The 13,951-nt window shown below is 35.7% G+C and overlaps 1 protein-coding gene and 2 long non-coding RNA genes across 8 annotated transcripts; 2 read left to right on the forward strand and 1 right to left on the reverse strand.

Moving 5' to 3' along the window:
- Positions 1-611: 611 nt before the first annotated feature.
- On the reverse strand, positions 612-2,578 carry LOC137582227 (organic cation transporter-like protein). The gene is made up of 4 exons (XM_068296686.1): positions 2,162-2,578; positions 1,838-2,096; positions 1,327-1,750; positions 612-1,254 (listed from the first exon to the last, which is right to left on the reverse strand). Exons 1-4 carry the CDS (start codon positions 2,498-2,500, stop codon positions 612-614), a joined length of 1,665 nt encoding a protein of 554 aa, XP_068152787.1. The 5' UTR covers positions 2,501-2,578.
- Positions 2,579-4,037: 1,459 nt separating this feature from the next.
- On the forward strand, positions 4,038-7,928 carry LOC137582335 (uncharacterized). 5 transcript variants are annotated; one of them, XR_011033277.1, is made up of 5 exons: positions 4,038-4,111; positions 4,811-4,973; positions 5,055-5,174; positions 6,411-7,429; positions 7,497-7,928. It is a non-coding gene; the product is annotated as an uncharacterized lncRNA (long non-coding RNA). The 5 variants fall into 5 exon arrangements; XR_011033275.1 differs by lacking the exon at positions 4,038-4,111 and adding an exon at positions 4,134-4,700; XR_011033276.1 differs by lacking the exon at positions 4,038-4,111 and adding an exon at positions 4,134-4,692.
- A 1,219-nt stretch (positions 7,929-9,147) lies between these two features.
- LOC137582608 (uncharacterized) lies at positions 9,148-10,538 on the forward strand. 2 transcript variants are annotated; one of them, XR_011033303.1, is made up of 3 exons: positions 9,148-9,176; positions 9,257-9,964; positions 10,029-10,538. It is a non-coding gene; the product is annotated as an uncharacterized lncRNA (long non-coding RNA). The 2 variants fall into 2 exon arrangements; XR_011033302.1 differs by lacking the exon at positions 9,148-9,176 and having other exon boundaries at positions 9,196-9,964.
- The last annotated feature ends 3,413 nt before the right edge of the window (positions 10,539-13,951 follow it).

Consider the following 13,951-nt stretch of genomic DNA (forward strand, 5'->3'; position numbering starts at 1 on the left):
ATAAACTTCATAATCAAATAACACCCCCAAAATACTCATCACGCTTTTTCACAAAAGTCATTTGCACAATTCTTTGTTTATTCGAGCATTAGTTTCTCCTGATTCTCGGGACTGTCACCGTCTTTATCGACTTCATTGGTACTCCCCAAAAAAGAGAACTTTTGCTCGGTAAGAAACTAAAGAAGGAAGGAACATTTCACCATAAAGAACTGGGATCGATGGTGTCAAAGTTCACATCCTCTGCTCTCCGTCAGCTCCAAGTATATAATGCCACCTTCTGTTTTTAGTTCATTGTTCTAATTTCATCGAGGTCTTTTGTTAAGTAGTTATCAGATAATATATACATACATATATAGTCCTGTCTCTGCCAATGACAGATGTCCCCACACAAATGTGGTTAATAGTCAAGTTATCTAATCAAGACACGCTTCACTTTAAACTTAAATTAACTTTATTGCTAAAATCAGCATACAAACAATGAAGCAAAAATTCAGTGTTTGCATTTATGCTTGCACACATATTACTTAGTTGAGATGTTTGATTTGTTCATTTGTTCAGAATCTTAAGTTATACAGGATAATTGGCACACATATCGAAATTGCTTTTGTTATTTATTCGGGCATTAATTTATCTTCTGTTTCGGCACTTGCATCGACTTTGTCAGCTTTTTTGCTCCTCCTCCTCAAGAAGTCAAACATTCGCTCTCCTGCGCCAAACTGCTCCCCATCAGCCAAGGATATGGGTAGCTTTTTGTTCGTGGTCTCGGGTAAACGCAAACTAAGCCATGTGCAGACTATGAAGAGCACGAAAAGTATAAAAGCCGGGCCAGCCTGAATGTATGTATCCAAATATTGTATGTACGGCGAAAGGAAGGATGCTGCTGCTCCAGCAATAGTAGCTACGGCCAATACCTGTGATCTGATACAGGTGGGTATCAGTTCTGAAGAGAACTGCAAGGAGGCTCCGGTGGCCACGGAAATACCAAACCGGGAGGTTAGCAGCAGACACACCAACAATATGATACTGGGTTGCTTCCAGATGGTAAGAACTGTTCCATAGACAACTGTGAATAGTTTAAGGACTAGCATGGAACTCACAAGTGTGAATTTGCGTCCGAATCGCTTTTGAAGTTGAGCCTGCACTAGGCCTGACGGTGGCAGGGTCAAAGCATTCAGCGTGAACATGATGAAAGGTGAAATCCCGACACCCTCCACATTACGAGCTATCGTGTTGTAACAAAGTGTTACGATCATGCTGCATTAACAATGAAAGAGGAAAAAAATTAATTACACATTTAGTCAGATCGAAACGATTTCGCACACTTACTAAATAATAATGACTTCGATTACTGTTTTCCGCAAGCGAGGTGTCTTAAGTGCATCGAATAGGCCTGTTTGTTTGTGTACAACCTCTTTGGAGTCAGTATCCCCGGAAGTTAGTGAACAATGTTTACGAAAATCATCAAAGTCCTCTTTACTGACGTGCCGCCTATTAAAATGGGCCACTCTTTGCAATCTCTCGATTGCTCCATCTATGTCATTGCGGGTAATCAGCCACTGAGCACTCTCCTGTAACAGGAAATAAAAGAGCGTAACCAGCAGAGAGGGAAAAGCCGTCCACATCATATAACTGCGCCAGTCTCCCACAAATCTTGCTTGCCAAGATGCACTTATCATTCCCAGGCAGTAGAATATACCTAAGGTTGTGTTCAGGCCCGTATCTCGTAGCAATGGAGAGATGTATTCGAGAACTAAAGGATGAAAAGTTAAATGTATTCTGAAGTTCAAGGAATACCCTCCTAGTATACTATAGAAATATTTAATTAACAGATACCTACCTAGTAAAAACATTAGATACAAATTTGCTTCAGAAGCTAGTCCAGAAACGAAGCGACTTGCTGAGTATGTAGTCAGGTCCTGGGCAAAGACTGTGGCGAAATCACCCAAGAAGCCACACCAATTGGCCAATATTAATGTTTTAATACGTCCAATTCGGTCGCCCAATAACCCAAACAAAAATGTCCCAAACATGTTACCCACAAAGAATAGACTCTGTCCCACTCTTCCCTTGAGAGCTGCGTCACAGACCCAATTGAACTACATACAAAAAGATAGAGAGTGTAGTGAAGATAGTCTATATCAACTGACTATGGAAAACTCACCTCAGCATTAATGCTGACGAAATCAAAGTCGTAGTCATAGATCCAACGATCACATTTCTTATCACTAATTGTCACATTGCCGCTAACTAGGTCGATGACATCGAGCCGTGTACACGAAGGATTCTCGAATTGCGAGTAAATAGCTTTGATTTCATCAAATGTACTATTCTCCAGCTGCTCATGATAACACCAATGGTCGGGAATAAAGCCGATCACACTCTGCGAGTAATAGTGCCTCGAAGTGACAAATGTTATATAGCCGTAGAGTGCCAGCAGCAAATATTGGTAGCGATGGTTGTCCCCACATTTGGCCAATATCTCATCGAAGTCCACTGCCATTGCGTCTGCCGTTTTCAACCTCCGAGCACACAATGCCAACTACTACTTCTCGAGCGTAAAATTTTGGCAATAACAACACAAGAGACTGTTGCAAATCTAATCTTTATTGTTTCGAAAGTCTCTAATTATTCTTATATGTATTTGTGACATTAAAAATTCATAATTTCACGCGTCGGAAGAATAACGTCATAAGTGATAATTTCCAGTAATTTGATTTTTTTCCTGCCAACTTTTTCAGTCGGTGCTAAATTTTAGTTCTATGCAATATATAGTAAGAAATATAAATAAACAGGAAGTTTGTGATGATAAGTGGCTTTTATAACATAAGCAAAGGAAAGCATATCTACCATATAGTTAACTTTCCGGAACACTAGAGAAAATATATTGTCTATGAAATATTTCCGCAAATTTGTATACATATCTGGATTATAGCCAAGTTATCTAATCAACACACGCGATCATTGTAAACACAAGATAACTCAACTGATAAAACAAAGAACCAAAAATACTGTGTTTGCATTAAGGACATGCTAATTAGTTCTGATGAGGATCTTAGAGTAACTTGTTTGGGAATTAACTTATCCTGTGTCGCAGACCACAAATGTTCCAGCTGGTTCTTCGATGTGAAACCACATAAATTGAATATTAAAGGTATGTTCCATATTTCGAATGAATAAAAACTTTTACTTACTTAAAACATAAAGACATCTTTCATAGTGTGTCTCTAGTGTCCATTATATAACAGTATTTCCATGGCTCTAAGGCCATGTCTAAACGAGGGGATGAGAGTTAATCCTGCCATTCAACTTACCGCCATAATTCTTTAATGCAAATTATAGTTGATTTAACTGAACCTCTATAGAAAAGTTAAAACAACATTGTTTTAATGCCCAATTTATATTGTTGAATGTCAATTATTCCGATCGCAATATAACTTCAACCAAAATGTAATAATTGGCAGTGATAAACAAAATAAAGTGGGACTATAATTTGGTAATCTAGGATATGAGAGACTATCTTTGCCAAACATCTAACTGAACTTTGAATTTCTCTATAGATTTTACCTCTTCTAACTAGAGCACTAAAAGCAAATACTATTAAATAAGAATTATCTAATTAATTAAACTACTGCCAACCAAAACTTAGTAAAAAGAACCAAATTTTTTTTGTTTTTCCAAGGAAGGACAAGGATAATCCAATATTTTTTGAAATCTCCGTTTGCATCTACTGCACTGTTATTTTTTTGAACTCAGCTGTATATGCATCAATTAGAATATGGTTATATGCAGTACCCTACCACTGGGAAAGTACTGCCTTCAATATTTGGTAATTCTTCATATTCATCATTAAATGTCTTTTGAAAGATAATTTAACGTCGTTTTCTAGCGAAATCGTGTTAATCTTATACGTGTTAATCTATTACGTGTTAATCTCTTACGTTACGTTTTTGTCAAGCATTTTTGATCGAATATTTCACATTTTTGTAATCGAATATTTCACAGATTTTTTGATTTAAAAGTGCATAATTATTATATAGAAAAGTGCCTAAGAACTCGATTCAAAAATGCGTTAGCATTCGACTCAAAATTGCATGGTTTAAAAAGTAATCGAGTAAGTAATCGATTGAAAAGTAACACTCCGTCACTCTAGCAGCACCATGGCCACCACCAAGACACAACAGAGTCCTGTCAGCCAATAAAACGCAAAATGCTGGAAGCAATGCAAGCTGCTGCTGCTGCTTATGACAAGATCAAATGAATTCAAGGCACAAGAACTCCTGGCAACTCCAAAAGGGCGAGTGAACCGAGGCAACATGCTACCACCTGGTAAAGTAATGCAAGGAATAGAAACTACTAGACAAAAGAGACATCAGCAAGTGCCAACACCAAATTATGAAGCACCATGTACTTGTATTTAGTCCCCGTGGGATATGCGAATAAAGTTTATTCGAAGGAGACTGGAGTGGACCAATACCTACAGTTTAATGATGTCAACAATGAAGAGGTGGAGGCGGTGGAGGTCGATAGTTTTCGAGGCCTTTTTTCTTCGGATAAGGAACGATCATATGATCATAACTAAGAAGATAATTTCATTTTAATGTAATTGAAGCATTTAATTTCAAGGACTGCAGAGGCGAGGCTTCAGCATACAACGAATGATAAATGAGATGAATGGATAAAGTAAATGATGCCGTAAGCAAGTATGAGTAAATGAAGATATTCAAAACCAGAACCAAAAAAAAAACCTTTGATAGAAAACATTTTTCACTTTGAAGAACCAAAATGTATAAAAATACTAATTTTATCTCAGATGGTGTACTCGGAACTCTAGACACATGACTCAAATGGAAAGTCTTGGAAGTGATCTCTAGGAGATGGCGCTTAGACAGTAGAACCAAGATCCAATCGACTTCATACGGGTTGCCTTACGATATCAGTTGACAGAAGTTGTATTCCATTGTATTCCATTAATGGTACGTTCAAAAACTACACATTCCTTCATCATTTAAGTGAAACAAATATCTAAATTTACTTGAAATTGTTTCTATTTATAGATTTACAACGTGACGAAAGCGCGAGAAACTGCGATAAGTTTGTTGTATAAACAATATACAATATGTATAAACATATTTTGAACCACGCGAGTAAATTCCTTATCCATGAAACAGCCCATGGTAAGTTCCTTTAAATTAAACAAATAATTTGATAATAATAACTTTTCATTCACGAAACTTGCATGACTAGCAAATTTAACAACTTATTGGAGATTAGGAGCTGAGAAGTTTAGAAAGAGAAACAGCTAATTATAGAAAGAATAGGAAGACTGATGACGACAAAAATGACGTGGAGAATATGTGGGCGTCTCTCCTAGTGTTAATTCTATTTGTCTGGTAAGATTACCAACTCTAGATAGAGCATGTGCATCTTTCTGGCACAGCGATATCACAACAACATTGAACACCAAATTATAAGGTAACTTGACCTTAATGCCGCCACTCCTCCAAGCTCATTCTCCTGGCTTCATCTTTAGCCATCTCCTTTGGAGTAAATGGAGTATTTAGTCTGTAATCTTAAGTCATTCACCCATAACGGAGGCTTCTGCAGGCATACAGTTTTAAGAAGAGACCTTGTTGTTGCTATTCTCGGAATGTTTTCTAAACAACAAAACGATCGAGTATTATAGAGTATTTCCTGATTCCATCACCAATAGTCCGGACAGCCATTTCCTTATGGCCGACTGTCCTTCTTCAGAGAATCCGACAAGTGTTTTACCACGATAAGAACAGGATTACTATCGGCAGAGCCAATTCTATTAGTAAAGGAAAATGCGTTCCGTTCCGAGAATTCTCTTTCCATTAGCCATTTTATATCCCATATTCATAAGGGAGTACATTCACCTTAGTAGACAGGAAGAGCCGAAATTTGACTATGCAAATTAATTGCAATTGTCCTTGTTCGTCTTGGTTTTCAAATTTGCCATGTCCCAGTTCATTAAGTCTCAATGCAAATGACGAACTTGTCAGTTTATCTATACTTTTGTCTTTGTTAAAGGTTCTGTTGTTATCGAGAATCGATAATATTCCATAAATTTCTGGAAAACAAATAGAAATGCATCCTGTCAAGTTTATTTTGTTCCTAATAATTGGACACGTAGTTGCAGCCTCAGGTGTATACATAAACAATGAACAGAAAAATGTAAGTGTAAATAATTTTTATATATGCAATTTCAAATGCATATGCAAATGTATGTGTAGATATGTAAACATTGCGAAAAAAAATTGCATATTGCGTAATAATTTTTTGCCAATTTCGATTCGTCATGAAATTCAGTTTAGATTCTTCAGAAGAAGAAAGAAAACGGCAATACCCAACTAGAAATAAACTATTTTTATTCGATCTTATATTTTTAGTGTTCCGGAGTGCTGAACGCTACCAACTATTGTCACGAAATTGGGCCATTGGAAAATGGCCAAAAGGAACCCGCTAAACAGATGCACCCAAAAAAGCGAAAGAATCGAAACAGACAAAACGAATTTGAAATTCTAAAAAAACAAAACGAAAATTTCTCAATACATAATAATGAATTAGCCGAGTCCATTGACCAACTCAAAGCCCTTGTTCACTCTCTAATGGAAAGAATTTCGAAAACTGATCAATTCGTTGACCAACAAAGGAATTCCGAATCGGAGAACACTGAAATACGACATAATTATGACACAAAATGCGGTGAAAGTTTGAATGGAGAATTAGTTTCTAAGATAAATCAGCTCGAGAGAGAAATTATTAACTTAAAGAGTAGAAACGAAAGGTTAAACATCTCGTTATCTTGTAATGAACAAGAAATAGGGGATTTAAAAAGTCAGTTAGATTCAAAGGATAAAGCTCTACTTCAGTGTCAAAAAAAACCTAAGGGATTCCCCAAATCCACTTATTGCAACAATCTTTCCACGGGAATTCATGATATTCAAATTAATCCCATCAATGATTTAATTCCTCTATTTTGCAATAATGAAATCGCCGGCGGAAATTGGATAGTTATTCTAAATCGTTTCGATGGCAGTAAAAACTTTACCAGAAACTGGATTGAATTTCGATTTGGTTTCGGTAATTTACACGGAGAGTTTTTTATTGGTCTCGATCTCCTGCACCACATTACCAACTCCCAGCAGTTTGAACTTTATGTGGAATATAAATATTTCGATGGTATGAAAGGTGTCGCTCGCTATGATAATTTTAGAATCGGCAATGAGAATACTGGCTATGTACTTAAGTCATTGGGAGCGTTTAATGGCACTATGAAAGAGGATCTTATGACGTTTTACAATTTAAATCGAAAATTCACGACCTACGACAAGGACAACGATAACGATTCTAGGAATTGTGCCCAGGCATTCCGGGGCGCATGGTGGTTTGGCTTATGCATTGGACCGTAAGTAACCTGAATTCCTAACTTTTTTACTTTATTTACAACTTTCTTTGTTTTCTCTATTTCCTAGAAACCCTCTTGCACAATATTCACGCAATGAGAGATCCAGCGAGTTGCGAAGTATGAGCTGGAATGGAATGACTCCGATTCAAACAATTCAAATGCTTATTCGTCCAAAACAATAATTACTCAATTAAAACGAGCCAATTTCTTACCAAGCTGCAGTACAATTTTATACTGGAAATGATAAACAAAAAAATAGAAATCCAAGATTCCGAATCTACTTCATCCTTATCACTACGTACTCATAAAGAAGATGTTTATTCCTACATGTTTATTTTCCATACTCATTTGCAGAGCATTTGAATGTCAATGAACTTCCTTATCAAGAATACTCGTAGTGAGTTTAAATGCCAAGTGAAATGCATTGGACTGCGCCTTGTGATTATATTTTTATTACATAATATCTACAATGTTATTAAAAGCAAAACGAAACTTTGAATATGATTAAAACATTTAATTGGGCAAGGTCAAGGTAATTTTTTGAAGGCTCAGCTCTCAGCCAAACATTATCTCAGAACACATTGACGTGTGGGGGAAAGGCATTTTATATTTCTTTATAAAATTTCAAATAAAGATTTAGTCGATTTTTGGATCTTGGAAGAATATCAACAACCAAGAATAGCAATCTTCATAGTGCTGTTTGAATAGGGATTCCAGAGAGAAAATAACCCAATCTTTATTTGATGAATTCAAAATATGAACTGATTTGATTTACAAAAGTGTTGTGTATATAAATGAACTCTTAGACTCTAGGAGACAATTGTTCTTAAAAATGCTTCTTCTAATGTTTATATCTTTATGACTTATTTTTGTTTTATGTTTTTGTTTCGTTTTGCATATTTCTTTGGTGCATCTGATTTTGTTAAGCCATTTCAGATACACACGATGTTTATTCTTAAACACTGTTACTGAATGAAGTGACTTATTGGCATTTGTCTTATATCATGAAATATTGACAATAAATTGTTTTCCTTGTTTACTTTCATAACAGTGGATTCAAAATAGGCAGAATTTTTTGGTTTTCCTCAAGTTTTATCAAAGCATTTAAAATAAAAATAAAGTCTATATGGACAACCGGGTTTTTGCGTGGGTCCAGAACACTAAAATATTACCCATTTAAGTATTGTTGAAAGCAAATTTAAAAGTCCTTTGACCTCCTTTTCTCACCTGCGTAGTGCTGTAACAGTTTTCGAAACAATAAAGATTAAAAAACTTTTAAATTTTAAAGTTATAGGATAGAATGAGGACAGAAAAACAAAAAACGCAACGCCTTATGTTCCTTAAGGAATTTGTTTGCCTTGATATATTTCTTACGACCCATCAGCTTTCAACGAATGGGGCACAAAATCTCCTCAAAGGTTTCAAAGATAAATTCTATATAGAATGGATTTCAGAAGTTTATTCTTCGTAGGACTAAAGCATTTAGTCAGCCGTTAGGCAATTCAACAATTCCTTAAGAAACAAAATGCATTGTGTTTCTTTATATTCTGTCTAATGGTCTTGGTTGTTGAACATCTTTTGTATGAATATTCTATAATAAAAATTATGTTGTCCTTTTTTTTCCTAAAGGACTTACATGTTTAACATTATTAATAATTTCCTGAAGCACTCAAAACCAGGTACGCGTACTTCCTTACCTCACTGTATATTCGATAGCAATCGCGACACGGCTATCGACAAATTTTAAGTAAGTGGTTTGTGTACATATATGTACAGACAAAAACCAAAAATTTGATTAATTACGTTTTGCAATTCATTATACCGTAGCATGTCCACCAACAACCAAGCGGATAAGGAAGGTCAGCACTCCAGGCTGATGGCCGAGGGCGTTCATGGTGATGATGAGACCCAAAAATCTGGAGCAAAAAGGTTAATTTATTTGATTAGTGGCATCATCTGTGCTGTTTTATTGCTTTTAGTCCTTATATGGGCGTGTTTCTTCAGTGCTTCTACACCAGAAGAGAAACATTTCGTTATTAGTTGTAGCAATCTTTCCACGGGCATTCATGATATTCAAATCGACGAAATTTCTTCAATGACTGCACGATGCAATAATGATATCGCCGGCGGTAATTGGATGGTCATTTTGAATCGTTTTGATGGCAGTGAAAACTTTACCAGAAACTGGAATGAATTCCGCCGTGGTTTCGGTAATTTAAGCGGAGAGTTTTTCATTGGACTCGATCATCTGCATCGCATTACCAACTCTCAGCAGTTTGAACTTTATGTAACGTTTAAATATTTCGATGGTATAAAGGGCGCAGTCCGCTATGACAATTTCAAAATAGGAAACGAGAAGGAAGGTTACCAACTCGAATCATTGGGACTCTTTTCTGGCACTGGCAGTGACGACCTTATGACGGTTTACAATTTAAACCAAAAATTTACGACCTACGACCGAGACAACGATGAGGATTCTAAGAATTGTGCTAAGACATACAAGGGGGCGTGGTGGTTTAAGTCGTGTAAAGGACCGTAAGTAACCTTAATTCTCATTTATTTTCGTATTAACTTAAACTCAATTATTTTGTATGTCCAGAAATCCACTTGCTCTGTATTCCAAAAATGAACGATCCAGTGAGTTTTCGAGTATGAGCTGGAATGGAATGATTCCGATTCGAACAATTCAAATGCTTATTCGTCCAAAACTATAATCACTCAACCATATTTAGATAAGGGATTATCTAATATAAAAAACCAAAACCTACCTCGAACCAAAACAAAATCACAACTTTATATATAATTTGCAAAAACCAGAAACCGAAATAACTCTTAAGTGATAAGACATTATTTCCGCAACGGTAAAGGCAAAAAATTAAAGAAAACAATTTAAATTTCTGATGAATGCAAATGACGCATCGTAACACAATGAGTCACTTATTGTCTGTGATTCTTTTTCGGGCTAAAAGCCTTAGCACCTCATTAATAATTTTAATTGTCAACTTTCGTTTTATTTATAATAATGAAATTACCTATTAAAATAATATCAAATGTTAAACTTCTATATAGTTATAAACTTATACTTTTAAATATACATTATTTACTTGGATTTTCTTTTGTCTTTTTACACCATGCACCCATAGGGTGAAACGGTATATTAAAGTCGACAAAATATATGTAACAGGCGTAAGGAAACTTTTCCGACCCCATAAAGCATATACAGGGTGCGCATGGTATTTGAGGACATGTACATATGTTACTATATTTTTCAGAAATCAGTTTATTTACAGGCAATTTTTCTTAAATAAGAGGACTTAACTCAACAAATAAAGAGGCATGCAGTTATTGTCGCATTATGTGCAAATCACACCGATTTAGAAATATCGAATGTGTATATTCCTGATCAGTACGAACAGTTAAGTCGATCCGTCTGTGTCCGTCCGTATTAACGCCTAGATTTTGGAGACTATAAGACATAGAGCCACCAAATTTGGTATGTAGGCTCATGTGGTATGTAAAGTGATCGAGTTTACTTTAAATTTTTGCCACGCCCCTTTAGGATCTTGCAATTTAAAAAAGCGTTTATCTCATAGACTGTTATAGCTAGAGACACCATATTTGGTATGTACATTTGCTTAGTAAATGCGCAGATATTGCATATGTAAAGATGTTGTCACACCTCCTTTCTCCCCCGCAAATGAAGCAAAACTGATTTTATCGAAAACTAATAAAGTTAAAGTCACCAAATTTTTGCTTAGATTTGTTTAGTCTTATTAATTTCTACCAAGCTACCAAATTTGATTAGAATTGGAATGGAATCGATTGAAATATGCGTATGAATGCGCTTTACTAGGCGGTCCAAGAAGCCAGAGTTGGCCGTAGGCTAGTGGCGGCGCTAGAGTGCACATGTGTTTGTAAGAGTGAGCGAGATAGCTTATGCTATTATGAGACATCTAAAATAACATACTTTATAATTCAATTTGGATATCGTCCCAGACCATTTTTATTGGTTTTTAGTTTCAATTTCATTGTGGAGTATTTTTAATCGGATCATAATCGCTTTTAAACTCATTTAGTCTTTATGTAGTGGATTCATGGATTAAAAATTGCAGCAATGTTCAAATAAACTTATTTCTTACTTTTTAAAATGCATTTTCTAACAGAAGTAATTCGAAAAAATGCGTTTATACCATTCTTAAGGTAGTTTACAAAATTTTAAATTTTAATTTTTGTAGTATTTCCAGCTTAATGAAGCAAACAACATAAGTAGTAAAATAAAATAAATATAAGTAAAAACATGACCCCTAATCTGAAAGGAAACAAAACCGAAGACCCAAATTCGAGTTTTCTAATCAATGGTTATGAGGCGATGCCTTGATGTCTTTAAATTAGGTAAAGTAGTAGTAGTAATTTTGTGGTGCTCCTTTTATCCATCTTTTATAAGTAAGCGCCCAACAATATGCAACACTTTTAAAATTTAAAAGGTGTTTGGCAACAATGTTTCAGCAACATTATTAATTGGCAACATTACTAGCCAACAATTTGGCTCAGCTGTAAGCCTTTTTGATGACAATAATATTTATTTGCTTTACATCTAACAATCTATACTAAAACGCTTACTATCTAAGTTATTATAAGTGTATGCAACTATTAGAAAAATATTCTCATAGCCTAATCGTAATAAAATCTTAAGGTCAAGATTATATACGCATAAACTAAAAGGGAAATGTCACTTTATTTGCTTCATGTATGAAAAACCACTAAAACGTTACTACTAACCGCAAAAAAAGTGCATTCAAATGCATTTAGACACGTTAAAGATCAGTTTTCTATATTTCCATAGGCATTAGATGAATGGTTTCTGGCCACAAATTGATGATATACGAACATATGGTTATTGATTGGCATTTTTCCAAAAATAAATTTATTTTTTTAATCAGTTGTGAGAGATTTTTTTTGCAGCAACAACAATGCCAGCAGATGCCCAAAGCGGTGCAAAAAAAGGTAAACGAGTTGCCAACTATGAGTGAGAAGAGCCAGAAAACGGAGAGATAGAGAGAGCAACAGCAACTTGTTTATAATCGTGTTGGTGTGACTCTCTGTGAGTATGAGTGTGTGTGTGTGTGTAGTAAGCTTGTTGTGGGTGGATAGTTGTAACACTGACTATGACCTCAAACCACCCACAAAACTGGCTGCATCTATGTATGTACATATAGACAACATGTTGGCAACAAATCACATATTTTTCATTTATTTTTGCATAATTTGTAAAAGATTTTGATGTTGTAAACACTTTTGCTGTATGTATTTCTCTTCTCTGACGTCACAAATATGTTGTTAGATGGTTTTTATGTAGCTAGTCTTAAGTTCATTTTGCTGTTGCTCTCGCTTGTTTACCCACAAAAGGTATGCTGACAATTTTCTCCACTTTCTACAACAGAAATGTTTGTTGAGAAATCAAAAGAAAGATGCGACCACTATCTAAGAGTTGCCTGCATATGTGTGTGTGTGTGTATCTGAGTTTGCCACAAAAGTTCAATAGTAACATAAAATGCAACCTGAGCCTAAACAACAAGTAGACCGCAATTTATTGATACACAAGATGAAAAGAGATTTGAATTCAATTCAAAATGCTGATCATTGCATTTTTGAGTTCGAACGAACAAAGACCCTCTACTCATTCAGCACTCTAAAATCAAGCCAGATGGCCCCACATCACATTATTCAATTGAAGTAAAGAATGAAACGTGCGTGGCTTCTGTATGTATGGGCAGAGAGGGGAAAGCATGGGTCAATTGATCAGAACTTTCGGAACGTTTGTTTACAACTTACAACAAACACTGAAAGAGAACGACTGGGAGAGAATGAGCTTATACAGAAATGAGAGAACTGCCGATCTTGTATCTACTTTTGATTGCTTGTTTTGATTAGCTTGTGCGCCAAAGCCTTATGTATGTGTGGGTAAGTTAGTGGGGGGGATGACATCACCGCAAATTGTTCGCTCTCGCTCAATTCCTCTGCCGCTCTCCCAGCTTGGGAGCTACCTCACTCAACACCTTAGCTAAATACCGCTGTGTGTGTGCATGTGCGCTTGCATGTATGTGTATTGTGAGTGGGGAGGCCACAGTGGGCCAACTTAGCAAATACATAAGCTGATTAAATTTTGCACAATGTTAAAAATGAAGATTAAAGACTGTCCTTTAAAACCGTAATATGTATGACAAAGAATTAACGGCTTATGCCGATTTTCAAATAAAAACCAGAGGACCGGGGCTAACTTCGACCGCGTCAAAGTTTGTATACCCTTGCAACTTTTTTGGTAACTCTTTCCTTACCTATTAGCCATCAATGTGGAAGAACGTTTTATATAAAAAGGCTTATGTTTGCGAAGCAATGGCCTACAATCATAGGAAATAACGAAGATATTGATCATAGTCACCTATGGGAGCTATATGATATAGTCACCCGATCTTTATCAAATTCGGCACAGTCATTAACAGACATATTAAACTAACAAATGTT

This window comes from Drosophila tropicalis, unplaced genomic scaffold (genome assembly GCF_018151085.1).
Source record: "Drosophila tropicalis isolate 14030-0801.00 unplaced genomic scaffold, ASM1815108v1 contig_859, whole genome shotgun sequence".
Taxonomy (NCBI): domain Eukaryota; kingdom Metazoa; phylum Arthropoda; class Insecta; order Diptera; family Drosophilidae; genus Drosophila; species Drosophila tropicalis.

What these genes read in the sequence shown, in the direction of transcription:
- LOC137582227 (XM_068296686.1), bottom strand. Translation starts at nt 2,500, where the DNA reads ATGGCAGTGGACTTCGATGAGATATTGGCCAAATGTGGGGACAACCAT. An exon ending in TCGTCAGCATTAATGCTGAG is followed by an intron (nt 2,097 to 2,161) that starts GTGAGTTTTCCA and finishes TTTTGTATGTAG; the next exon opens with TTCAATTGGGTCTGTGACGC. An exon ending in GTATCTAATGTTTTTACTAG is followed by an intron (nt 1,751 to 1,837) that starts GTAGGTATCTGT and finishes TTCATCCTTTAG; the next exon opens with TTCTCGAATACATCTCTCCA.